This window comes from Apium graveolens, chromosome 2 (genome assembly GCF_009905375.1).
Source record: "Apium graveolens cultivar Ventura chromosome 2, ASM990537v1, whole genome shotgun sequence".
NCBI lineage: Eukaryota > Viridiplantae > Streptophyta > Magnoliopsida > Apiales > Apiaceae > Apium > Apium graveolens.
Genome location: NC_133648.1, coordinates 46,914,551 through 46,940,938, shown reverse-complemented (window position 1 = coordinate 46,940,938; position 26,388 = coordinate 46,914,551). Strand labels below are relative to the sequence as shown.

At 36.4% G+C, this 26,388-nt stretch overlaps 3 protein-coding genes across 4 annotated transcripts; all 3 read left to right on the top strand.

Moving 5' to 3' along the window:
- Positions 1 to 14,972: 14,972 nt before the first annotated feature.
- On the top strand, positions 14,973 to 18,310 carry LOC141707378 (putative wall-associated receptor kinase-like 16). 2 transcript variants are annotated; one of them, XM_074510508.1, is made up of 4 exons: positions 14,973 to 15,699; positions 15,814 to 16,029; positions 16,276 to 16,389; positions 16,907 to 18,310. In XM_074510508.1, exons 1-4 carry the CDS (start codon positions 15,093 to 15,095, stop codon positions 18,124 to 18,126), a joined length of 2,157 nt encoding a protein of 718 aa, XP_074366609.1. In that variant the 5' UTR covers positions 14,973 to 15,092; the 3' UTR covers positions 18,127 to 18,310. The 2 variants fall into 2 exon arrangements, with proteins under 2 accessions (XP_074366609.1, XP_074366608.1); XM_074510507.1 differs by having other exon boundaries at positions 14,973 to 16,029.
- Positions 18,311 to 18,616: 306 nt separating this feature from the next.
- Positions 18,617 to 20,775, top strand: LOC141707377 (glucan endo-1,3-beta-glucosidase 8-like). Its single transcript, XM_074510506.1, has 2 exons — positions 18,617 to 19,093; positions 19,593 to 20,775. Exons 1-2 carry the CDS (start codon positions 18,741 to 18,743, stop codon positions 20,713 to 20,715), a joined length of 1,476 nt encoding a protein of 491 aa, XP_074366607.1. The 5' UTR covers positions 18,617 to 18,740; the 3' UTR covers positions 20,716 to 20,775.
- A 1,005-nt stretch (positions 20,776 to 21,780) lies between these two features.
- On the top strand, positions 21,781 to 25,041 carry LOC141707376 (uncharacterized). Its single transcript, XM_074510505.1, has 3 exons — positions 21,781 to 22,792; positions 23,254 to 23,921; positions 24,023 to 25,041. Exons 1-3 carry the CDS (start codon positions 21,900 to 21,902, stop codon positions 25,039 to 25,041), a joined length of 2,580 nt encoding a protein of 859 aa, XP_074366606.1. The 5' UTR covers positions 21,781 to 21,899.
- The last annotated feature ends 1,347 nt before the right edge of the window (positions 25,042 to 26,388 follow it).

Genomic DNA, 26,388 nt, shown 5'->3' with positions numbered 1-26,388 from the left:
ACAGAGATAATCATCAGAAGATGGATATCAGAACTTAAGTACTGAAAGACGTTCAGATAAGGACAGCAGCTGATTAAAGAAAAGAAGATCGAGACAAACATAAGAAGAGATATGCATGAAGAAGGAATTCTATGAAGAATAGAATACTTGGATGAAAAGATATCTGATTGATATATTTTAGGAAGCAAAATTATATTCCATATCAATTAGTATATAAACACAGACATAGGGTTTACACTATAAGTGTTATCATATTCGAGAAGTTTATTCATTGTAACCCTAGCAGCTCTCGTGATATTTATTCATCACTGAGAGGTAACAGTTACATACTGTAACAGAGTTTATTATTTCAATAAAGTTTGTTTTCTGTTACTTGAGTTATAAAAGTTCGATTTGATTGTATTATACACTGTATTCACCCCCTCTACAGTGTGTGTGACCTAACAAGTGGTATCAGAGCCTATCTGTTAACGCACAAACAGTTTAAGATCCAAACACAATCATGTCTGAAACAGAAACTCCAACTAAGCCCACCAAAACTGAAGAGCCTCCTAAGACACAAATTCAAAGCCGATATGAGACCATCAAAGTTCCCATATTGAGACCATCTGAATATCCCATATGGAAGGTGAGGATGACCATGTTTCTGGAAGCAACAGATCCAGAATATCTTGATAGAATCAAGGAAGGGCCTCACAAACCAACTAAGCTCGCGGTTGCAGTTGCAGGTGAAGCAGCAAAGACTGTACCAAAGAAGAAGAGTGATTACACTGCTGAAGATATCGCATCAATTGCTAAGGATGCTAAGGTACGACACTTACTGCATAGTGCCATTGATAATGTAATGTCAAACAGGGTAATAAACTGCAAGACTGCAAAGGAGATATGGGATGCCCTGGAAACAAGGTGTTAGGGAACTGATACGATTAAGAAGAACAGGAAGACAATACTCACTCAAGAGTATGAACACTTTGACTCAAAGGCTAATGAGTCATTGACTGATTTATATGATAGATTTGTCAAACTCTTGAATGATCTGTCACTGGTTGATAAGGAGTATGATCTTGAAGATTCAAACCTTAAATTCCTGTTAGCTCTTCCTGAATGCTGGGATTTGAAGGCAACAACAATAAGAGACAACTACAATCTTGATGAAACAACTCTTGATGAAATTTATGGAATGCTCAAGACTCATGAACTTGAGATGGAACAAATAAGCAAGAGGAAAGGTGGAAAGTCAAGGACAGTTGCTCTTAAGGCTGAAGAAGAATCCCCCAAGGCAGCTACCTCAAGGAAAGACAAGGGTAAAGCTCTCTTCACAAAGTCTGATACTGAGCCATCAAGTTCTGAAAGTGATGATGACTCAGAATCTGAAAGCTTGCCTGAGATGGATGCTGATGAGGAGATGATGAAGCTGTGTGCTCTTATGGTGAAAGGGATCACAAAGATTGCATACAGGAAGTTCAGGAAGGAAAAGAAGTTTTCCAGGAAAGGCACAAGTTCTGATAAGAAGAATTTCAGAAAATCTGAGAGCAGAGGAGGAAAGTCTGATAAAGGAGATTATACAAATGTCAAATGCTACAACTGTGTGAGAAAGGCCACATATCTCCTGATTGCAAGAAAGTGAAGAGTGACAAAGGCAAGGCTCTTGTCACAAAGAAGAAAAACTGGACATATACCTCAGATTCTGAAAGTGAGGAGAATTATGCCTTGATGGCAAATGCTGATAAGGCAAGTGCTGAAAGCAGTCCTGAAGCTGCTGAATCAAAGGTACCTCAAACTACTTATGCCTTTCATACTGATGATATAAATGAGTTGAGAAGATATCTTAAAACCATGTTTGTTAGTTATAGAGATCAAACTTTAACATGTGAAAGATTAACTTCTGAAAATCTTGCTTTTAAGAAAAGAAATGATTTCTTAGAAAAGGAGTTAGTTATGTTCCATCAAACTCAGAAAGATAGAGATGATGCTTTTTATGTTAGGGATGAAGTGCTAAAAATGAATGAATCTCTAAAAACTGAGTTAGAAAAGGAAAGAGAGGTTATCAGGACTTGGACTAACTCTGGCAGAACAACTCAGAATTTGTTAAGTAGTGAAAACTGGAAAGAGGGCTTAGGTTATGGAGAGGATAAGAATGATAAAGGAACTGAAGGTATTAAGTCTGTAGTTGTTAAACAAAAGCCAAAGTTATAACCTGTCAAGTTTGTAGCTGTAAGGTCTGATAATGAGAAATCAGAAGTTAAAAAGGAATTAACTTCTGACAAACTAAAACAGGAAAAGATAGCTGATGTAAACATAGGCTTAATGACTAAGAAGCAGCTTAAGCATAAGCTGAAAGATGTTAAGAATGCAAACAAGGTAAAATCACCTAGGAAAAATAGGAATGGAAAGGAAGGTGTGAATAAAAGTAATGATTATAAGCCTGTTCCTGAAGCTCCTAGGAAAACGTGTCATAACTGTGGAAGTTCTAACCATTTGGCTTCTTTTTGCAGGAAGAATAAGAATATAAACTCCTTAACTTCAAAGTCAGGAGTTAAGAGTCAGTCTGTTAGATATAAACCACAAAATCCTTGTTTTCATTGTGGTAGTTTATGACATTCCATTTATACTTGTAAGAAATATCATAGTTTGTACTATGATTATTATCAAATAAAACCTTCTTTAAAGAAAGTTTCCATTGTTCCTTCTAGTGTAAGTTCTGATTCAAAGTCTGATAGTGTAAATTCTGATAAGAAAAATGTTAACAGAAACTCTGATGCTAAATCCGCTGCAAATGTTAACAAACTTAATAAGGCCAAAGGATCCAAGCAAGTCTGGATCCTTAAAACTAATCATTAGTGGTCTTTGTGATTGCAGGGCAACAGGAAAAACATCCTAGTTCTGGACAGTGGATGTTCAGGACATATGAATGGAAATAAAGCCCTGCTATCAGACTTTGTGGAGAAGGCTGGCCCAAGTGTTTCTTATGGAGATGGCAACATTGGAAAAATATTGGGATATGGCAATATCAATCTTGGGAATGTCATCATTAAAGAAGTAGCTCTAGTCTCAGGACTTAAACACAATCTGCTGAGTATAAGTCAAATCTGTGACAGAGGTTATCATGTTAATTTCTTTGAAGAACACTGTGAAGTTGTAAGTAAATCTACAGGCAAAGTTGTTCTAAAAGGATACAGGCGTGGTAACATTTATGAAGCTAAGCTTTCAACAAGTACTGATGGTTCTGCAATCTGTCTGATAAGTAGAGCATCAATTGAAGAAAGCTGGAATTGGCATAAGAAACTCTCTCATTTAAATTTCAACAATATAAATGAACTAGTCAAGAAAGATCTTGTGAGAGGACTGCCAAAGTCAGTATTTGCTCCTGATGGCCTTTGTGATTCTTGTCAGAAGGCTAAACAAAGAAAATCCTCATTCAAGAGCAAGACTGAATCATCAATTCTTGAGCCTTATCACCTACTACATGTTGATCTATTTGGCCCAGTAAATGTCATGTCTATTGCAAAGAAAAAATATGCTTTGGTCATAGTGGATGAGTTCACCAGATACACATGGGTGTATTTCTTGCACACAAAAAGTGAAACTGCATCTATCTTGATTGATCATGTCAGGCAACTGGATAAATTGGTCAAAGACTCAGTAAAGATAATAAGGAGTGATAATGGTACTGAGTTCAAGAATTTGATAATGGAAGAGTTCTGCAAAAACCATGGAATCAAGCAGGAATTTTCTGCTCCTGGAACTCCACAGCAAAATGGAGTTGTTGAAAGGAAGAATAGAACTCTCATTGAAGCTGCACGTACAATGCTTGATGAAGCAAAGCTTCCAACCTATTTCTGGGTTGAAGCTGTGCAGACTGCTTGTTTTACTCAAAATGCAACACTCATTAACAAGCAAGGAAAGACACCATATGAGATGGTGAAGAAAAAGAAGCCAAATCTGAAGTATTTTCATGTATTTGGATGCAAGTATTTTGTTCTTAAAACTCATCCTGAACAGCTATCTAAATTTGATTTAAAAGCTGATGAAGGAATCTTTGTTGGATATCCAATTTCCACAAAAGCCTTCAAAGTCTATAACTTGAGAACAAGAGTGGTCATGGAATCTATCAATGTCTCTTTTGATGACAAGAAGATTACCGGACTTGAAGATTTTATTGATCATGATCAGCTGAGATTTGAAAATGAAGACTCAAACTCTGATACTGATAATCCTGACAATCTAAGTCCTGATACTGCAAACTCTGATGGATTAAACTCTGATGTTATTGAAACTGTGGTGACTACGTCTAAGAAACATGCACCTATGCAGGGGGAGCATACTCAAGATCTTACCACATCTCAAGAAGCATCAAAACATACATCTGGCTCTTCAAGTTCTGATTCATCAAGTTCTGATAAGCCAAGTTCTGATAGTTCTGAAAATCTAAATTCTGAAGAATCCAATTCAGAGAGCATAGTTTCAGGGGGAGCATCAGAAAATGAAAATGAAGACAGCATGGATCATGGGGGAGCATCCAGTTCTAGAGAAAACCTTCCATCTGCAAGGAAGTGGACTAAATCACATATACCTGATTTAATAATTGGAAATCCTGATGCAGGTCAGAACTAGAACAGGTACTTCAAATGAATGTCTTTACAATTCTTTTCTTTCTCAGACTGAGCCAAAGAAAGTGGAAGAAGCTCTTCAAGATGCCGATTGGGTGCAAGCAATGCAGGAAGAGTTAAATGAATTTGAAAGAAATAAAGTCTGGACCCTAGTACCAAGACCAAAGAACAGATCTGTTGTTGGTACAAAATGGGTATTCAGAAACAAAACTGATAGTGATGGCATAATTACGAGGAATAAGGCAAGGCTGGTTGCAAAAGGATATTCTCAACAGGAGGGAATTGATTATGATGAAACATTTGCACCAGTTGCTAGATTAGAAGCCATGAGGATATTTTTGGCTTATGCTGCTTATAAAAAGTTTACTGTCTTTCAAATGGATGTGAAAAGTGCTTTTCTCAATGGAGAATTGGAGGAAGAAGTATATGTTGAACAACCTCCAGGCTTTGTAGATTCAAAATATCCAGATTATGTCTACAGGCTTGATAAAACACTTTATGGACTTAGCAAGCTCCAAGAGCATGGTATGAGACTTTAGCTCAGTTTCTTCTGGAAAGTGGATTTAACAGAGGAACTATAGAAAAAACACTGTTCTACCTCAACCATAGAAAGGACTTACTTCTGGTCCAGATTTATGTTGATGATATCATTTTTGGTTCTACAAATGACAGACTTTGCAAGAAGTTTGCCAAACTGATGCAGTCAAGGTATCAGATGAGTATGATGGGGGAACTTAGCTATTTTCTGGGCCTTCAAGTCAAGCAGAATGAAGAAGGCACTTTTATTTGTCAAACTAAGTACACCAGAAACTTGCTGAAGAAATTTGGAATGCAAGATTGCTCAAGTGCATCCACTCCCATGGCCACTGCAACAAAACTGGACAAGGATACTGGTAAATCAGTAAATATTACTGATTACAGAGGTATGATTGGCTCTCTACTCTATCTAACTGCTAGTAGACCTGATATCATGTATCTACCTATCTTTGTGCAAGATTTCAAGCAGATCCAAGAGAACCTCACTTAACAGCTGTGAAAATAATATTTAAGTATGTTAAAGGAACAGCTGATCTGGGATTGTGGTATCCCAGAGAATCAAATTTTAAACTAATAGGTTACTCAGATGCAGATTTTGCAGGTTGTAAAATTGACAGGAAAAGCACAAGTGGAAGCTGCCAATTTCTTGGAGGCAGATTGGTTTCTTGGTTTAGCAAGAAACAAAAGTCAATTTCCACATCAACTGCAGAAGCAGAGTACATTGCTGCAGGAAGCTGCTGTGCACAGATTCTTTGGATGAAGAATCAGTTACTGGATTATGGGTTAACATATTTTAAAATCCCTATTTACTGTGATAATCAAAGTGCTATTGCTATGACAGGTAATCCAGTTCAACACTCAATGACCACGCACATCAGCATCAGGTACCACTTCATAAGGGAACATGTGGATGAAGGTACAGTGGAATTGCACTTTATTCCAACAGATCAACAACTAGCAGATATCTTCACAAAACCACTGTGTGAAGCTACTTTTACGAGATTAGTAAATGAACTTGGCATGGTTTCAGGTTCTTTCTCTAAATCTGCTTAGTTTTGTTCTGATGCATCAGACTTTATGATCAGTATTTACAGAAATTACTCTCTTTGTGTATTCTGTGCTTAATTGAAAATCACTTAAGTACTGAATGTTGTCTGATGTGACTTTCTAAACTCTGACAGTGATATGACTGTTTATGTAACTATTCAATCCTATGAGGATACATGTGCTAGATGCTGACCTAGTAATCTTCAATATACTAAAGATCCCATGTTAGAAGTAATTATTTCTGTGGAAATCTATTAACACAAGCAAATTCTGATATTGAGCTTAGTTGAGTTTACTTTGTCTATCTTATTACTAAGTCACAAACTATAATAATACTTCTCATCTGTTAAGTTCCGATGCTAGTAAATCTGTTGAACGTACTAAGTGCTGATAAACCTCACTTATCAAAAGAAAAAGAAAAAGAATCAAGGATTAAAATCAGGTACTCCTTTGAGATCTAGAGTAAAAATATGGAAGGGACGACCCAAGTGCATTGCTGGTATTAAGTAAATATGCATCAGAAAAGCAAAATATTTTCTTGGTGACTTTTCACACTCTATGATTACTGGAGAAATACTCTGATAATAGCATAAATTCTGATAAGCAGTCGTGACTCACTTACACTGAGAAGCCACTGTAAAATGGAATTTAAAAAGATGCACAAAATTAGCAGAAAAACAGTTGAGGTGGACTCAAGCATGCACTCATTCAAAAGTGGGCCTCAGAATAATGACAGGTTTTTAGTAAAGTTTTAGTTATGCCTTATTTCTAAGATGTACTGAAGTGAATCAGACTTTACTCTTTGTCTGATATTTAGCTTAATGCACACACTAAACACTCCATATAAATGATGAAAATTACTGTGGTGATCTATGTTATTTAAGATGAACAGTTTATGTATCAAATTGTATATATTCTGAGGACAAGTTCTGATTGAACGTTCTGATGATTAAGTACTGTAGAATCTATATCAGAATTTGTGTGAGGAATTATAAAGATAGGCATTAATTTTTCGAGTTAAGAAATTATGTTTTGATGATTGTTAAGTTCTGATATAAGTCTAAGTTCTGATATTAAACTCTGATCCTTTACTTGACTTCTTTGTGGATAAAATCTAAAAACAGTCTCATTTTAAATCAGAATATGTTTGGGTAGAATATTAACAGTCAATATCATTAGGGATAGTGGTACACGTAATGCACAGTAATTTTTTACTTGTTACTTGTGCGCATTAAACCCTGACTTACACTTCCAATGACTGTTTTTCGTCTTCCCAAGTATAGGGAGACGAGGTAGAATTAATTCTACCTGTTAGCATTAAATTTCTTTGCGTCTCCTGGCATTCTCTTGCCTATATAAACGAACACTTCACATCAGCCTATACATCAATTCTTTCCTTAAATACTTACTCTCTTTTCCCTCATATACACAACATCATGGTTAACTACAATATATTTTTAAATTATGAGACCTTCAACATGGAGTTAAGCTGTGAAGCCTGGCAGCAGGAATGGCACGTAACTGTCACTCCTGATGAGATATGGGACTCAGTTCCCTAGGAGGTACTCACCCACCTCCTGTTCTTCTACGTGGACTACCATCGCCATCTGGAGCGATTGGAGGAGGAAAGGCTGGAAGCTCTCCGCCAGCAAGAGCGAATTATCAGACTCGCTATTCTGTTCGTCGAGAGTAGAAAGAAGAAATAACTTATTTTCTTCTTCCTGTTTTTCTTCATCATCAGCCTTGCCCTGCTTCTTGAGCTAGGACAAAGGCTGTTGATGTTAGGTTTAGCAGCTTGGGACAATCTTGTAAGGTTCTGATGTAATTTAAATTTCATGAATGTATTCTCTTAATATATTAATGAAATTTCTTTTTTTTGCAAGTTCTTGTCTCTGAGATGTTTTGTAATACATTGATAAATCCTGATAAATATTCATATTCTGATGACCATATCTATTTTGATTTAAATTAAGTTTTGATCTTACAATATCAGTACTTGTTTACTTGATTTATTTTGGTCATTCTCACTCGATTTTTTTTTTCAGAATATTGGTGTTGCAATGAAAAATAATTGAATAAGTGGGAACAGATTAAATTTTGAATTAAAACTGATTTACCTTGATTAATGGAATTACTGGGTAAGTGGAACAGTTTTTCCTTGAAAAACGGCAAGTGGGTAAGTAATGATTACTGTTTTCCCGTGCCCATTAACTATTTATTATTACTGCATGTCTGACAGGTGTCCAACGGTTATATTTTTTTTCAAATTATAAGTAAGACAGAGAGAGGATTTTTAATCTTTTATTAACTTCTACACTTTATCTCTCTATTTGCTTTTACTCTCTTTCATCTCTTGACGTTGGTTTTTCATACAGACATTTTATCAAACACCTAACAGGCACTCTTAAATCTCAATTATTCTCATGGCACCTAAGGATTTGATCATTGATGGAGCTAAATTTGTTTCAAATAACTATGCTGCAATTCTTGATCATTCTGAAGCTCCGTCTGAGTTGTATTTTGTGCAAGATCGTCTTGCACACAGTGAAATTGGGTATGCATTGACCCAGCCTTCAACCTTTTCGAGCCAACAAGTTCTGACGTTTTGGCGGACTGGGCACTTTGATAATGGTGGTACACATGGTACTTCCAGTATTGTTTTCGAAGTGGATGATTCTACACATGTGGTAACTCCTGGTACAATTCACAAGGCCCTACATTTACCAGAAGAATGTATTTTTTTCAACCCCGGAGGAATCAGCTCTTCAAAAGTTAATGGCCAGTTTGGGGTATGAGCAGAGTTTGGCTAAGCTTGGGCAGTTGAAACGGGCTCATATCAGAAAGGAATGGAGCTTCTTCTTCGACTGCATCACTAAAGCTTTTGGGAATAAGTGTTCCAATTTTGATGTCATCCCTATAATGAGTCAGCACATCAGGTATGCTATCATTAACCAAACTCATTTTGATTTTGCAACTGCTGTGATAGGTTTTATTGGGGATAGGATGATAGAGGATAGGAATGTAGTTTACTTTGCTAAATTCTGTCAGCTTATATATAGTTTCTGTTGTGCTGATGAACCCCAACATGCCAGTACCTTAACTCCACCATTTAAAATTGCAAAACGAGCCTTTAATGACTTGGTAAATGTTGATCTTAAGAAAAGGGTGGTTAGACCTTTACAGATTCCTCAGTCTGTAAAACAGATCTTGGTAAATGCTGATCCTGAAACCTATAGATGTGTTTATTCTGATGTCCAACCTACCACCTCATCCCAAATACCACATCAACCATCAGAACATACCACTCAAACTACTCAACCATCCCTCAGAACATATCTCAAATCATATCTCTCCACTTCACAGACAGCTCAACCCTCATCCTCAGCACCTACTGTGAAACCTTCATCTTCCAAGCCTAAGAGGACAAAGACTGTTCCTCAAACACCTCAAAAGAGAAGGAGGATTGTTTTGAGAGATGAGTCTGATAGTGAGGAACATGTTTCTACTTCAGAACCTGTTGTTCAAGAAGCTGAGAAAGTTCCTTCTCAGAAGGATTCTGGAATTGGGGGATCTAAGCTTCTCAAAAGGCTTAGAAAAATGACTTCTACTGAAACTCCCAAGGAATCCTCATCTTCAAAGAGATACAAGAAATAGAGAGCTAAAAGGCCAGTTTCAGATGATGAGGAAGTAGCAGCTAAGGAATGAGATCAGGAATCTCTGATCTCACAAGAAAAGGAATCTGCTCAAGCCACTGCTTCTCCATTAACTCCAACTCAGGAAGCGGCTACTGAAATGGCTAACACACTGTCTGTGTCTCCTACAACTGTATCTCCTGTTGATCCAGGCACAAGTGCTGAAATTGATATCCAGAACTTGGTTGTGCTTGAAGTGCTTTACTTAGAAGCTCCAACAGCAACTCATCCATCAACAACACCTGTTACTGATGCTGCTCAAACTCCAGAACTATCTACTACACCTTCTCTGCATCTAGATGCTGATGATCAAAATATAGGTGAGCATCAGGATATGGCTGTTGATCAGAACTTGGAACCAGATCAGCAATTAGAGGATGATGCTGAAGCCTCAATTGCCTCTCATACTGTTGTTTTATCAGAAGATACTGATTCTGTAAGTTCTGATGCTGCAAATGCTGGAGATACTGGTGATGCTGCTCCAAATGCAGATGCTGATGAAGCAGGTCCTTCAGGACATGCACCTCAACAAACTATTCTTAAATCTGAACTCGTTAAGAAGTTTGTTACCAGAGAAGCACCAGTGCCTTGGAGTGATACTCCTGCAGGACAGGAGTGGACTACGGAATGAAACTCAGTTACCTGTGCTCCATCTGCATAGCATCTTGCTGAGCACTTGACTAAAGCTAATGAGATGTTAATTACTGATGATTTCAAAACACAGCTTAGAGTCACTGCATTGAGTACTAAACATCTACAAGGTCTCCATTCAACTACTCATGCAGAGATACATAAGATTCAGGAAGAATTAATGAAGCAAGAACAAATTCAGAAGATTGATAAGAAAAAATTCTTCCAACCTACCTTTGACAGAGTTGCTTATATTGAGAAGACTCAAGAGAAACAACAAGCTCAGATTGATGATATTCTGAAAAATTAAGCTTCTCAGCAATCTCAACTTAATGAAATCCAAGCCTCAGTGGAATTGCTTGTCTCTCTTCTCTTACCTGTTGATGCCAAAAAAGGGGAGAAAGTAATTAAGTCCAAATGCAAAACTGATAAGACACTGAAGGGGAAGGATGATGAAAAAGATGACCATGGAAACTCTGGAATGGGTAGAGGTCATAGTCAAGGTAGAGGTTTCTCATCAAGAAAAGCTGAAATCACAAGTCACAAGATAAGTTCTGATACTGGAAAAAGAATCACTTCTGCTACTGGTAAAAGGATAAGTTTTGATGAACTTTTAGATCTTGATGAAGAAATGTCAAGACAGTTATTTCTTCAAGAAAATCCAGGAATGGACTTGGAGAGTTTAATGGAAGAAGAAGCCAGACTTAAATCAGAAAAAGTCAAGTCTAAATCTGAAGCTTCTGGTAAAAAGAAACTTCCAAAACTCAAAGGCATTGTGATAAAAGAAAGGACAAATATTGAAGCAACCATGGCTAAATCACAACCGCAGATAGATCTAAGGTCTAAGGGCAAAGAAAAAGTTGATGAACCTATCAAGGTTTATGTGCCTCCTGTGAATGAAGAAATTACTGATGAAGATGATGATCTTGCTCTGACTTCAAGAAAAGTTTTTAAGACAACCTCTGACATGGCTCAAGTTGTTCAGAGTCAAGAGATAGTAAGTTCTGATATTTCAAAGAAGCAAGTAACCTCTGACATAGCTCAAGTTAACTTGATATCAGAAGATAAATCAAAGACACTCCTACCAGGATTCACTAAAGCAAAACAGACTCAACCTTTGAAGACTGCTGCAAGTGGTTTTGAAGCAAGAGTGGTTACTGGAAAGGAAGCAAGAGATAAAACTGGATTGGGAAGTGTTGATGAAAGAAGAATACAAAACACTACCAATGATCCAACTTCCTTGAGTGAACCAGGTATTGGAGCAACTCCTGAGAGATTGAATCAACTGGAATCTGTACAAATGGTTTACCATACCTACTTGAAAGAACACATCTTGTTGTACTTCATGACAGATGGTAGGGTTTATCATATAAGGGAAAATGCCATTCCACTAAAGTATTTTGAAGAACTGGAGCATGTATTATTCTTACTTCAAGTGAATGACAGAATAACTGAAAGTGCTGCAAACTATTTGAAGAATCAGATTCAGAGACAGAAAAGGCTTTATTCTGTTAAGTCTAACAGCACATATCTTTCAAAGTACAGAGATCACAAGGGTGATATAGTTGAAATGAAGCCCAGCACTGCTAAGATTATAACTACCTTTCTGGGTTACAGGGCTGTGGAATTCAATCTTGAGTCTGATAAGGCATATTTGATCAGACTGGATCAGGATATAAGAAAAGCTAGAATTAATGATCTCAGGGCTGCAATCTTTCAAATTGGTGAAGATACTGTAGAACTTAAAGATGCTAAAAGGAGGATGATTGATAAACTCAGATATGCTGAGAGATGTTTGGTGAAGAACTATCTCTGAACAACTCCTGACATCAGAGAGATCAGAAGATGAAGCCAAGTCAAGATCTACAACTGCTTAAATTCTGATATGAATACAGACTGAAGTTGTTATCAGAAGTTAAAGACTGGTAAAGCTTTAAGGACTGTAAGTTATAGTTATCTAGTCTAATTCTTATGCATTTGTACTTAATGTTTTTGACATCATCAAATATCTGTTAAACTTGTATATTATGCTAATTTACAAGTTGGGGGAGATTGTTAGATATATTTGATAATGTCATGGCTAATATGATTTATGTTTAGTTTTTAGATCTTACTTAAACAGGATAAATCAGTACTTACTGGAAGTCAGGACTTAAGGATATCAGTACTTATATTATCAGGAGATAATCATCAGAAGATGGATATCAGAACTTAAGTACTGAAGGACGTTCAGATAAGGACAACAGCTGATTAAAGGAAAGAAGATCGAGACAAACATAAGAAGAGATATGCATGAAGAAGGAATTCTATGAAGAATAGAATACTTGGAAGAAAAGATATCTGATTGATATATTTTAGGAAGCAGAATTATATTCCATATCAATTAGCGATTATCTTGTAATTGTGTAGTATATAAACACAGACATAGTGTTTACACTATAAGTGTTATCATATTCGAGAAGTTTATTCATTGTAACCCTAGCAGCTCTCGTGATATTTGTTCATCACTGAGAGGTAACAGTTCCATACTGTAACAGAGTTTATTGTTTCAATAAAGTTTATTTTCTGTTACTTGAGTTATAAAAGTTCGATTTGATTGTATTATACACTGTATTCACCCCCTCTACAGTGTGTGTGACCTGACATATTATAATAGTTTACTTGATATTTTCATTTATTATTATTTGATTGTTGGTTATATAAGTCACTCTTCTATTGTAATTGTAATCGAGAAAATAAGTCATATTATAATAAAAACATACTTTTCTCTCTTCTTTCTATACTTTATCATGCTATTTGATTCGATTTGAGTTAGGTTGATGGTGAGTGATATCGGGTTGGATTGAAATGTTAAGTTTAAAACATGTGTTTCGTTTTACAATTTTTTTGTCATCTTATTCTCCAAATCCATTTTGGTTTTCTTTCTTGGATGATTTTGAGTTTTAATCATGACTACTGTTTTTTTAATTCGAATTGATAGATTTTTATGGGGTTAACAAAATTGATTTGGTTTAAAAAAAAATATGCTGTTTTTGGTTGGGATTATCATACATTTTTTTGTGCTAGTTTTGGTTGGGACATTTATACAACTTTTCTTCTGTTTTTGTTTGATAATCTCTCTTACACACTCTCTGTCTCTCTACGATGATATTAGTTCATTGATAATTATTTTTTTCCTTTCTTTCCCTCTCATCTTCCTTCTCTCTTTCTCGTGATCTATGATGGAAGTAGCCCTAGGCACATCTGTATAACTTCTCCGCATTTTATTTTTTTATTTGGTATTCTATGTACATTGGCCATTTGAGCGATTATTTAGTTTATTTGATACTCTAGGCATATTGGACCTTTGAGAGATTGGTTTAGTTTATTTGGTGTTTTAGACACATTGGCCCTACAAAGGATTGATTTTATTTGGTGTTCTATACATATTGGCCCTTCACATGATTTGTTTAGTTTATTTGGTGCTCCAGGCACATTAAGAATTTATTTGATGTTTTAGGCACATTGGCTCTTCGCGGGATTGGTTTAGTTTATTTGGTACTCTAGGCACATTAATTTAGTTTATTTGGTGTTCTATGCACATTGACCTTTCGCGAGATTGGTTTAGTTTATTTGGTGTTCTAGACACATTGGTTTAGTTTATCAGATACTCTTGGCACAGTTGCCCTTCACGGGATTTGATTAGATTTGTAAATAGTTTTTATTTGGTCGAGGATTGGATACAATTTGTTGACTTAGATTCGGTTATTTGGAGTTTGTTTGGATTGCTTATTGGGTTTGATTTTATATTTGAATTTAGTTTCGATGGATGCAGATTTGTTTTAGTTATAAAGTTGTTTTGGTTATTGGATAACGTGAACGGTTCTTCTCTTGATGATTGGAATTCTTGTCAACTCTGATTTTGGGTTGAACACACTTGGATTGCTCTGTTTTCTTTTGTGTTGGTGCTTGTTTGGACGATTTTTCTTATTGGATTGCTCTATTTTCTATTTTGTTGCTCTGTATTTGGACGGTTTCTCTTATGTTCCTGCGCTATGGATTATATTGGAAACTTTTGTTTGTTTTGAATTTGTGACTATATTTGATTTATTTTGAATAGTCTTGTTTTCTCATTGTTTTCTCGGTTGCAGTTTTGGATTGTTAATTATGTGACTCCGTTTCTTGTTCATTGTGAGTTTGAGGGGATATTAATATATATAATATTCTTATTACTAGATAATTTCATTATTATAATAATTTTTTTATTAGGATATTTTCATTTATTATTATGTGATTGTTAGTTATATAAGACCCTCTTCCATTATAATCGAAATAAGTCATATTAGAACAAAATCTTACTTTTCTCTATGTTAGTCATGTATTTATCACTTAGAACTGAAATACTGATTGCGAGTAGAATGTTATTTGAAAGGGCAATCATTTCAAATTTTAAAAACAGAAATTCAACCAAATATCACGAGTTTAACGACTTTGACCGAAAGCCTAGTATACTACTAGCTCTTGCTATAAAACTGATGTAAGAACTGTGTTAAAGGGATAAATTACTTGCCGGGAAGAAGATATAAAAACTAAGAGCATGTATAATATAAGAATGATGTTTGTCTGGTTATTGCTCCCTTTGTTACCTCAAATTACTATCAATTTCGTACAATCAGCAACATCAGGAGCACCCGCACCCGCACCAGTACTAGCAGTGCTACCAGCATATGAAATTGCCAAGCCTAACTGCCGTTCCACATGCGGTAGCCTTGTTGTTCCATACCCTTTTGGCACAACCAAAGGCTGCTATCTTGAAAAAAAAGGTTCCCTGGGTAAGATGGATTATTTCTTTATCAACTGCACTGATGACACGCCTAACCTTAGAGGAGGTAATTTACAAGTACATAACATATCACTTGATGATGGTCATGTTCACATTTTATCTAAGGTAAGTCGGGCCTGCTACAATGAATCAGGGTACCGCATAGGTGGCAAGCAGTATCGGCTTCAAGTAGCAAATTTTCGAGTGAATAGTGCCCGCAATAAGTTCACTGTCATCGGATGTTCTACTTTAGCACTAATAACAGGTTCTCTAGATCGAAACTACACTACTGGTTGTGCCTCACTATGTGATGGTGGCGTTGAAAGCTCAGAAACTGGCACATGCTCCGGCATTGGGTGTTGTCAAACTTCTCTCCCAAAAGGTACACGGGATTTTAAAGTGAGTTTTCAAAGAGTTAACAATTCAGCATCAGCAAAGATTCTATGTAGCTCGGCTTTTGTTGTTGATCAAGATCTTTACAACTTCTCTTCTACAGACTTGATTGAATTTGATGGCAAGTCATTCCCAGTTATGCTTGATTGGACCGTTGGAAAGGAAACATGTGCCATGGCAATGAAAAACAAATCAAGCTATGCATGTGTTGCACCAGATAGCACTTGCACTGATTCAGCCTATGGTGATGGCACAGGGTACCGCTGCAATTGCCCCTCTGGCTTTCAAGGAAACCCTTACTTAATTAATGGTTGCATAGGTACGTGCACTATTCTTTTCATTCCCATGTAGTTAGCTCTGTTGCTTCATCACATTCTCAAGAGTGTCGTGTGCTTTAATTTACCTTTTTGCAATAGAATCTCTGTGTTCTGGACAATATCGGTCACTTCACTTATTTCAGTACAAAAGCATACATAGATTTGAAAATCATAATACCTTTCATTGTCAACTAAATGAAATTGTATCTTGTTCTGATACCTTGTAAACTTCACTAAATTTCTTCCAGATATTGACTTATGCGCAACTTCAAATCCATGTCAACCTACTCAAACATGTATAAACCTGCCTGGAAGCTACCGATGTAAAACAAGTCGTTCCGCTGCATCTGGCATCGCAATAGGTAAGTTAACCTTTTTTCTCATTCTTTCTTTGATTTAGGAGATTCACGTTCCGTATTACTGCAAACATTTGAGCAGAACTTTCCTGGACATATATAGAAGTTTGCTCCTTCCTTTCTCATAATATATATTGAAGACGAGCCATACATCTAGATGCCATGTAATGTGTGACTAACTTCAAATGAGTAACATCCTCCAATTTTCAGCATATGATATTAACGCTCTCTTTGGTTGGAAGTAATGGTTTGGAGGAGGATTGAGGAAATCAAACAAGGAAAAAGGAAAAATTATTAGCCCGTTTTTTTTTAAACTTCTACATGTGGTAGTTGGATGATGATTGTTTACCAAAATAAAATTTGGTCTACATTTTAATTGAACACTTGCATAAAATACAATACCATTTCATATATTAATTGTTAATAGGATGGAATCATAATGTCCATACAAGTTGTTGATATCTTTTAGTTTGTAGTCAAAAATGCTGATAACAATAATTGTTCACTCCTGTTTGAATTACAGGTGTGAGCACGAGCCTGCTCATTTTAGTTGTGGGGAGTACTTGGATATACTGGTTGCTGGCAAAAAGAAAGCATATCAAACAGAAAGACAAGTTTTTTGCGCAAAATGGTGGATTTATGCTCCGAGAAGAGCTCTCCAAAGACAGTGACTTAGCCGAAACAGCCAGACTCTTTACTGAAGAAGATCTCAAAAAGGCCACAAGTAATTATGATGAAACTGGAATCATTGGCCGAGGTGGCTATGGAACAGTTTATAAAGGAGTACTATCACCGAATAATAGAGCAGTTGCTATCAAGAAGTCCAAATTAAGCGATCAAAGCCAGATTTCACAATTTATCAATGAGGTGATCATTCTTTCCAGGATCAACCACATCAACGTGGTAAAACTAATAGGTTGTTGTTTGGAGACAGAAGTCCCCTTGTTAGTTTATGAGTTTGTTAATAATGGTACACTCTCAGATCATATTCATGGTAAAGATGTTGGCACCTTTCTTTCATGGGAATCTTGCTTACAAATAGCTGCAGAAATAGCTGGAGCAGTTGCTTACTTACATTCTGCAGCTTCTCCACCAATCATTCATCGAGATATCAAAAGCACCAACATACTACTTGACGAAAATTTCATGGCAAAAGTTGCCGATTTTGGGGCCTCAAAAGTAGTGCCTCGAGATCACGCTGAAATAGCTACTTTAGTGCAAGGAACATTTGGATATATGGATCCAGAGTACTTCCATTCAAGCGAACTAACTGAGAAGAGTGATGTTTACAGTTTTGGTGTGCTTTTAGCAGAGCTTATCACAGGAGAGCCTGCAGTATCCTTCGACAGACCAGAAAAAGATAGAAGTCTAGCAGCATACTTTATATCTTCGGTTAGGACTGGCAATGGAATGCCTAGTATCATTCAGAAAAATTTAGTTCATGAGGAGAAGAACATTCAGCAGATTAAGCAAGTAGCTATGCTGGCAGCAAGGTGTTTAAAAGTGACGGGAGACAAAAGACCAAGTATGAAGGAAGTAGCAATGGAGCTAGAGGGTTTAAAAACAATGGTTGAGCATCCATGGGTAGACAAAGACTCGACTAGTGATCATAATGAGACTGAGTACTTGCTCAACGAGAGTGTGCTTTCAGACGCCATTGGCAGCACTAGTTTTGGTTTTAGTTCAATAGTTGGATTCGATAACACTAGTATCGAAATGACGAGGAAAGTACAGTTTAGGTGATAAAGTATCGTGCATAAGCTTGTAAACCGAGACCATTTCGTTAGTGAAGTTGTTGAAGAGGAATCTTTTATTTGATTGAGCTTGTTACATATTCACAGTGAAAGTGCTAGCTAGGAATGTTTGTTATACCTCCAGAATGTTGTCTTCTACATTGTGCATTTGTATGAAAATACTTCTATATTCAGGAACTTAATAATCCGTTGTTGTTTCTCTTTCGATTAAATATCATAAATCATATGTAGCAACATTATCTAAATTCTCAAGTAAATTGAAGCATTTTATAAATGTATACAAAAGCAATAACTTGAAACACAGCAATAGTGTGACAGTTTTGAGGGCCAAAATGGCATGTTTTGGTACTTTATAGTACATAATTGTATAACTGAATTAAGCAAAGAATCTTTCGTTTAATCTTCCACTTCTTTTCTATGTAAGCCAACTTTTTCTTGTAGATTTTTCACTATCATAAACTTTCTTAAAAGCCAAAAAAGCCAAAAGCACCAAACTCTCGTGTGTGTGTCTATATCTGTGTTTTTTTTTAAAAAAAACTATGCTTTCTTCAATCAAGAAACATTCAACACATTAACATTAACAAAGTTAAGCATAAGAAAAACATGGCAGAAACAAGATTTCCAAGATATCTTTTCTTGAAAACAATGCTTGTGGTCTGTATAATGGGAGTGATTTCAAACGGGTCAAGTGTGGGAGTGAACTGGGGTACAATGACAAGCCATCAGCTTCCGCCAGAGCAGGTAGTTCAAATGTTGAAGGAGAATGTTATCGAAAAAGTTAAGCTTTTCGAGGCAGACCCAAAGATCATGGAAGCTTTAAAAGGCACAAATATTCAAGTCATGTTGGCTCTTCCAAATTTCATGCTAATGCAGTTGAGTCAAGACTCTAGTGTTGCAGTTTCTTGGGTGGAAGAGAATGTCACAAATTATTTTTACCCTGGTGGAGTAGATATCAAGTTCAGTAACAATTTTCCTACACATTTTTCTCTTTTTTATCTTTCCCTTTCTTGATTTACCATGTTTTGTACTTTTCATTTCAAGAAAGTTAATTCTTGAAAAATAGTTTGTATACACTGATCTATGGTAATTCTTCCCAACTGTGGTCTGTGATTTTAGATTATATGCATGTTTTAACCAAATATTTGTTCTTCTTGAGCATGTATCATGTGTCTTCTTCCTTGTACTCCATGTTTTGTTACCTTGTAACATACGAAATTCAAGAAAGTTATGCAAGGTTGTTTAGATTCTAGTCATAAAGTACTTGTACAAAATTCATATCAATGAACTCAAAAAAATATTTTGGGTGTTTAAATTTTATTGTGGTGATTATTTTTGCTACATTTTGAGCTAAATTATGCGTATAATGAAATCATTGAATGTATAATACAGATCATTTATTTTAAAAGGGTAATTTCTAGATGTCATGTTATGCATGTTTATTGGTTTCTTGTACAGGTATGTTGCGGTTGGCAATGAACCTTTCCTTCAAACCTACAATGCAACATATCTACCATACACATTACCAGCCCTCAAGAATGTGCAGGAAGCCCTTAACCATGCCGGGTTCGGATCGCAGATAAAAGCAACAGTTCCCTTCAATGCTGACATCTATTACTCCCCAGAGTCAAACCCAGTCCCTTCTGCTGGTGACTTCAGGCCAGAAATCCGTGATCTCACTATTGAAATAATTCAGTACCTCTATGCAAATGATGCCCCTTTCACTGTTAATATATACCCATTTCTCAGTCTCTACGGCAACAATTATTTCCCTCTGGATTATGCCTTTTTTGATGGATTAAACAAGCCTGTCAGAGATGGGGGATATGCCTACACCAATGTGTTTGATGCAAATTTCGATACTCTTGTCTGGTCTTTAAAGAAAGCTGGATATCCCGAGTTGAAAATCATAGTTGGAGAAGTTGGATGGCCAACTGATGGAGATAAGCATGCTAATGCAGATAGTGCAAAGAGATTTAACCAAGGATTGATTCAGCATGCCTTGAGTGGAAATGGAACTCCAGCTCGAAAAGGTGTTATAGATGTGTATCTTTTTAGCCTTGTCGACGAGGACACTAAGAGCATTGCACCAGGCTTCTTTGAGAGGCATTGGGGCATATTTGAGTTTGATGGTAAACCAAAATACGAATTAGATCTATCGGGTGCTGAACAAAACAAAGGATTAATACCGGTGGAAGGTGTTCGTTATATGCCTAAAAAATGGTGTGTTTTGAACCCTCATGTTAAGGAACTGGATGACTTGGCTAGTAATGTAGATTATGCTTGTAGTCTCTCAGATTGCACTGCTTTGGGATATGGATCTTCCTGCAATCATCTAAGTCGTAAACAGAATGCGTCTTATGCATTTAACATGTACTACCAGTTCAAGAACCAGAATGGCTGGGACTGCGATTTCTCAGGATTGGCAACATTGACAGATGAAGATCCATCAGACGATAAGTGCAGATTTCCAATAATGATTGCTTACGGTTCATCAATAATTCTGCTACACAGAAAGATATGGTATATATTATTGGCAATTCTCGAGGGAATTATAGTTTTTCTGCTAATTGTATCCTAAGGAAGTTTCTTTTTTAGACATGGATATGATTCATTTCCTATCCTAGACCGAATATTATAATCAAGCAATCAAAAGACTGAAGATATACTACTTAAACCAAAATAAATGTATGTAGAAAACTCATATTCAAATTTGATTTCCACAACTTGAGTTACTCTTATAAGTCCATCCTGGATTTGCTAAGAAAGCAACGGCCAGATCCTCTTGCATTTTTGAAAAGGTCGCATCCAACATCGGCAGTCAAAACTGTTTGCAGTTTTCTGGATGATTTCTTTATTATCAACTTAGCAAGTGGAATTTTCTGTTTTTGTAGAAAAAAAGTTTATTTTTCTGAAACATCTACGTCTTATTTGAATATTTTGAGGTCGTGTTTGGCAACATGGCCAAGCGTTTATCCATCAAAATTCCGGTTCAAAACAAATTTTCAGCAAAAAAACATTTAGAATGTAACTGGATATACTGGATTTTTTTAGAACCTTTTAAAAGCTTGTGCAATATGTACCATACCATACATTTCATTCTTTTCTTCTAAAAGAGCATTAGTTTTTTTATAGGTTTGTGCGTCTTGAATTCTAAAAGTTAAGCTACTTTGATTGTCCAATGAAGATTAAAGAACTAAAGGGCTTCTTGGGATAGAAGTGCTCTGTTATCACGGCTACTAAACTGGCTTTCAATTAGCTTTGTTTACAGGATTTTGCATAACAAGTAACTTGTGACATACATTACCACACCATATTGCACCCCAAGATGTATTATGGAATGGTCACATATATTATCATTGACGTTAACTCCATGTGACCCTGTTGCATTTCTCATGGGGGTGTCCTTCTAAGCTGTATTACTATTTTGCTGTTCACCAAATCATATATCTCTTTGCATGACTCTGATCCTATATGTATGTACAATATACTGCATCTCTGCAAAAAAAAATTTGTAAATTTTCCTTCTTTTCTGTGCATGGTATCTTTTTTTCTGATTTTCTCTTTACGACATTTTGTAGGTAAAAGCATTGAGAGCAGCTGATTATGAAAAGTGGGGATTGCTTGGATGGTATACTTAGTGATAATGCAGGAGGGAAAGCTAGTAAGTTGAGAGTACAAAAGAGTACCTCAGCTAGGCTTGTGACAGTGCTCACTTGTCTCCAGTTTGCCTTTGCAGTTTACGCAACTTTCCTCTTGTATTACATGAGTCCTTCTTTGGATATAAAGGCAAAACCAGAGTTTTCTTGGGCTACACGAATTGCAAGCCAATGGAAACACTTGGTCGTTCAACCACACATAGTGAGTCGATACCAACAGGCATTGAAACAAACAACAGTGTGTGAGAATGAGGATATTGATTTTGTGCAGAAAAGGTCTACTGACGAAGTGATGATTAAATTGAAGAGAGAACTTTATGAGGAAGTGCTCAGTTATCAAAGCAAGTCTTGTGGTAGTGAGACGCTTACTGAGCTAATGGCAATGAAGTCTAAGTGGGATTTAAAAGGTTCAAACATTCCGAAAGTGACAGTGATTTTGAATCACTTTAGAAGAAAAACACTTTGTTCTCAGCTTGATTCCTTGCTTCATCAAACACTACCCTTTCACCAGGTTTGGGTACTTTCATTTGGTAGTCCAAAAGAAGCTTCATTAAAGAGAATCGTGGAGAGCTATAATGATTCCAGAATAAGTTTCATTAGCTCAAGCTATGATTTCAAGTACTATGGAAGGTTCCAAATGGCCTTGCAAACCGAAGCTGATCTTGTATATATTCTAGACGACGACATGATCCCAGGTAAAAAAATAATCCAGATTTTATCACATGTTGCAGGGACAGAGAAGTATAAAAACTCGGTCTTGGGAAGCATCGGAAGAATTTTGCCTTTTCGAGAGAAAGATTTTAGCTTTCCCAGTTACAGAAAGTTTCGGTCAAAGGAGGCTGGCCTTTATTTACCTGACCCTGCTTATAATATCACAGTTGATAAGATTGTGCAGGTTGATTTTCTTTCTAGCTCCTGGTTTCTTTCAGCAGACCTTGTCAATACACTTTTCACTGAAACTCCTTTCACTTTCATGACCGGTGAAGATCTTCACTTAAGGTGTGTTGTTTATTTAATTTAACATTCTTTATTTTTTACTTACGGTATGATTAAAAATAAAGAAAAGATAATAACTGCAGTTTATTGTTTAAGATGTTGTTCCGATACAATGAGACTTTGCCAATAAAAATTAAGTTATTTGAAGAATCAACAGATAATAAATTTTTTGAGTTTTTCATTACTTGACTTAAAACAAATACATCTATATACAAATGTAAGTGCATACATCTAAAAAAGATCTTGGAATTTCTTAAGATCTGTGTATATTGAATGATATTGTCTAGTCACAAAGTACAAAATACTACTGGACAATTGTGTAATATGTAGGCTGGTGGATAGATTAATAAGTTGTTCATTGCATTATATAACGAATCTAAGCTAGTATCACATGGTACTTTAAGTGAAGCATTTTTGAATTATGGTTATGGTTCTGATGACCAGTAGTGTTGGCATACATGCAGTTATCAGGTTCAGAAATACAGAAATGCTGGTTCATTTGTTTTACCGGTTAATCCAAAAGACAAGGAAACTTGGGGTGACAGTGAACATAGGCTTGCTTATGTAGCTGAAACCACTGTCATTTTCAAAGATATAGTTCAAGTCCGAGATGATCAATGGTGGAGAGCCCTCTCCACCGGCTACATAACACAGTGGGCTGCAATGTACCCTCAAAAAAGCGATGCACTTTTTTATGCCCATTCTGTTAAGGAAGCTAAAGCTCTTGCACCCCTTCTCAGAAAGTTCAGGTCTACTAATGGCAAGAAGGCATACATTGCTATCTCCGGAGGAAATTTCTGTGCTTGTGAAGATGTTGCGTCTGCCTTAAATTGGCCGAAGGCAGTATGTAAAGAAAGAAGATTCAAAATTTTTGATTTGGGGATTGAGGCTCTTTCAGGAGTTTCAAACTCAGAAGTGCCTGTGGTACAAGCAGTTTATGCTAGTATGAAAGGATTGATCAAAATTCATAACCCAAGTGTAGTAATCACAGTGAGTGATACTGATTTGAATGTGTTGAAAGCACTGAAAATGGCTACAGAGACTAATGCAAATTCAGCATTGATTTTGCTACCAAGGCCTTCTGTGTCAAAGGTTACTTGGATTGCTGATTTACACGCTGCAGTATTGCCAAGTAAGACTGATCCATCTCTATCTAAATGTTAATCTAGTCGAGCTTCTTTACCATTGTGGGTTGTTCTAGGCAAACATCATACTAATATTCATTTTTTGCAGAATGGAACTGTATGCGTATACCTGTAAACATTATTACCCAGAATCGTGCTCATTCATTGACAAGACTACTTAAGTCTCTCAGCAACGCTTATTATCTTGGTGATGAAATCCCTATTAGTTTTAACATGGACATCAAGGTAGATGAGGAAACTCTAAAACTTGTACAATCTTTTAACTGGCCTCATGGTCCCAAAATCCTCAGGAGAAGGATTGTCCAGGGAGGGCTCATTCGCGCAGTAAGTGAAAGTTGGTACCCCTCCTCAGATAATGACTTTGGCCTCCTCCTTGAAGATGATATTGAAGTCTCGCCATACTACTACTTATGGATCAAATACGCACTTTTGACCTACCACTACGATCCACAGGTATCACTCCCAGAGCTCTCATCTATCTCTCTTTACACCCCACGTTTGATAGAAGTAGTTAAAGAGAGGCCTAAATGGAATGGAACTGAATACTTTAAGCACATTCATCCAAACACACCTTATCTTCACCAATTACCCTGTAGTTGGGGTGCACTTTTCTTTCCAAAACAATGGAGAGAGTTCTATGTATACATGAACATGAGATTCACCGAAGATGCTAAGAAAAACCCAGTTCAAATACCAAAATCAAGAACAAATGGTTGGCAAGCTTCATGGAAAAAGTTCTTGATTGACATGATGTACCTTAGAGGGTATGTGAGTTTGTATCCAAATTTTCCAAACCAAACCAGCTTTTCGACCAACCATATGGAACCTGGGGCACATATTAATGCAAAAGACAATGCACTTAGTCATAACAAAAGCGATTATGAAGTGCCATTGTTACAAGAAGATTTCATCAACTACTTGCCAAATGGTAAGTTACCACCAGCTTCAAAGTTGCCATCACTAAACCTTTTTAACCAGGCAGTTTCGCTTTCCGGACTCAAGGCTGCAGGTGCAAAACTCAGACAAGATGTTCTTGGATGCAATATTACAGAAATAGTAGTTGTTGATCATGAAACAGGCCTACCTTCACATTGTGCAAGATTCTGATGTACAAGCATTGATGGTGAAACTGACATCGCATTGTGAAAGATTATGATTTACTCTAATTTTTAACTTTCCAATCTGTATTTAGATGTTACAGTGCAGGCATGCAGCTAAACATGGATATTTGTGAATCACACACGCAGAGCTGTTCACGAACCGAGTCGAGCCGAGTTTTCATATAAACGAGTCGAGCTTTTAATTTTTTCTGACGAACCGAGCCGAACCGAGCTTCTTTATCGAACAAGAAAACGTGTTCGAGCTCGAGTTCATTAACAAACGAGCCGAACTCGAGCTTGTTTGCGAACATATACGAGCCAAGTCGAGTTCGAGCCGAACAACTCGTTAACAAATTAAAAAAAAACTTTATTAGCCCAATTTCATTAATTGAAGCCCAACCCAGATGTATTAGTATTTAATCCAAATCCAACCCATTTATCTATAATAATCTGAACCTATATTAACATACTAATTCCTCCCCTCCCAACCAAAACAAACAATCAATTATTAAGTTCTCTTGTGTATCTCCATTTCTCTTTCTTGCCTCTCTGTCCTCCTTCTTGGCTTGAATCCGGATCCCGCCTCATTTATTATGTTATAACTCACACGCAGTACATACAATCATATCAACAAATTATGACTTCAGATTTGAGATGTTATCAACAAATTGAAGCTTCATTTTGGGATTTTATCAAGAATTGAAAGGGGTATGTAATTGGGTGTTTGAAGATATTGTTCAATTTGGCTGTGTTTTCGATTTGGTTGTGATTTAGATGATTAGATTTGTTTGTAATTTTGCAGTGTTTAGGATTGTTTGTTCATCTCTCCCTCGTCTCTGTTCGTCTCGGTGTATATCTAAACTAATTGTTGTTTATATAATTAAAAATATTCAGAAAATATGGTTTTTTCTCGAGTTTTAACGAGCCGACCTCGAGCCGAGCGAGTTCGAGTCGAGTTCGAGTCGAGCCCAAGCCGAACATCCTAAAACTCGACTCGAGCTTGTTTTGCTTAACGAACATATTTTGATGTTCGAGCTCTAACTCGAGTTTACAAACGAACCGAACCGGACGAGCCTCTAACGAGCCGAGCTCGAATTTATTCGCGAACACCTCGGTTCGTGAACAGCTTTACACACACGTAACACAAGGCTAAGTCTATGATTACCTTTTTTTGCGGTGTATAAACACTCTTCACTTGGCTTTACTTGTTGAAGTAATATATTAAGATTGATTTGTCTGATAGTATATAAAACTAGCATATAATAATAGTGCAAAATAGTGATCATTTTCTAATTTTTTTGTACACCATATAAATATATTAGTAATACTTTTTATTATTTTTTATTGATAAATA

Excerpts from the sequence above, each read along its gene's own strand:
- LOC141707377 (XM_074510506.1), top strand. The coding sequence starts at position 18,741 with ATGGCAGAAACAAGATTTCCAAGATATCTTTTCTTGAAAACAATGCTT. Across the intron at positions 19,094-19,592 it reads CCTGGTGGAGTAGATATCAA|GTATGTTGCGGTTGGCAATG; the intron begins GTTCAGTAACAA and ends TTTCTTGTACAG.
- LOC141707378 (XM_074510507.1), top strand. The coding sequence starts at position 15,093 with ATGTATAATATAAGAATGATGTTTGTCTGGTTATTGCTCCCTTTGTTA. Across the intron at positions 16,030-16,275 it reads CTTAATTAATGGTTGCATAG|ATATTGACTTATGCGCAACT; the intron begins GTACGTGCACTA and ends AATTTCTTCCAG. Across the intron at positions 16,390-16,906 it reads TGCATCTGGCATCGCAATAG|GTGTGAGCACGAGCCTGCTC; the intron begins GTAAGTTAACCT and ends TTTGAATTACAG.
- LOC141707376 (XM_074510505.1), top strand. The coding sequence starts at position 21,900 with ATGAGTCCTTCTTTGGATATAAAGGCAAAACCAGAGTTTTCTTGGGCT. Across the intron at positions 22,793-23,253 it reads GGTGAAGATCTTCACTTAAG|TTATCAGGTTCAGAAATACA; the intron begins GTGTGTTGTTTA and ends GCATACATGCAG. Across the intron at positions 23,922-24,022 it reads ACACGCTGCAGTATTGCCAA|AATGGAACTGTATGCGTATA; the intron begins GTAAGACTGATC and ends CATTTTTTGCAG.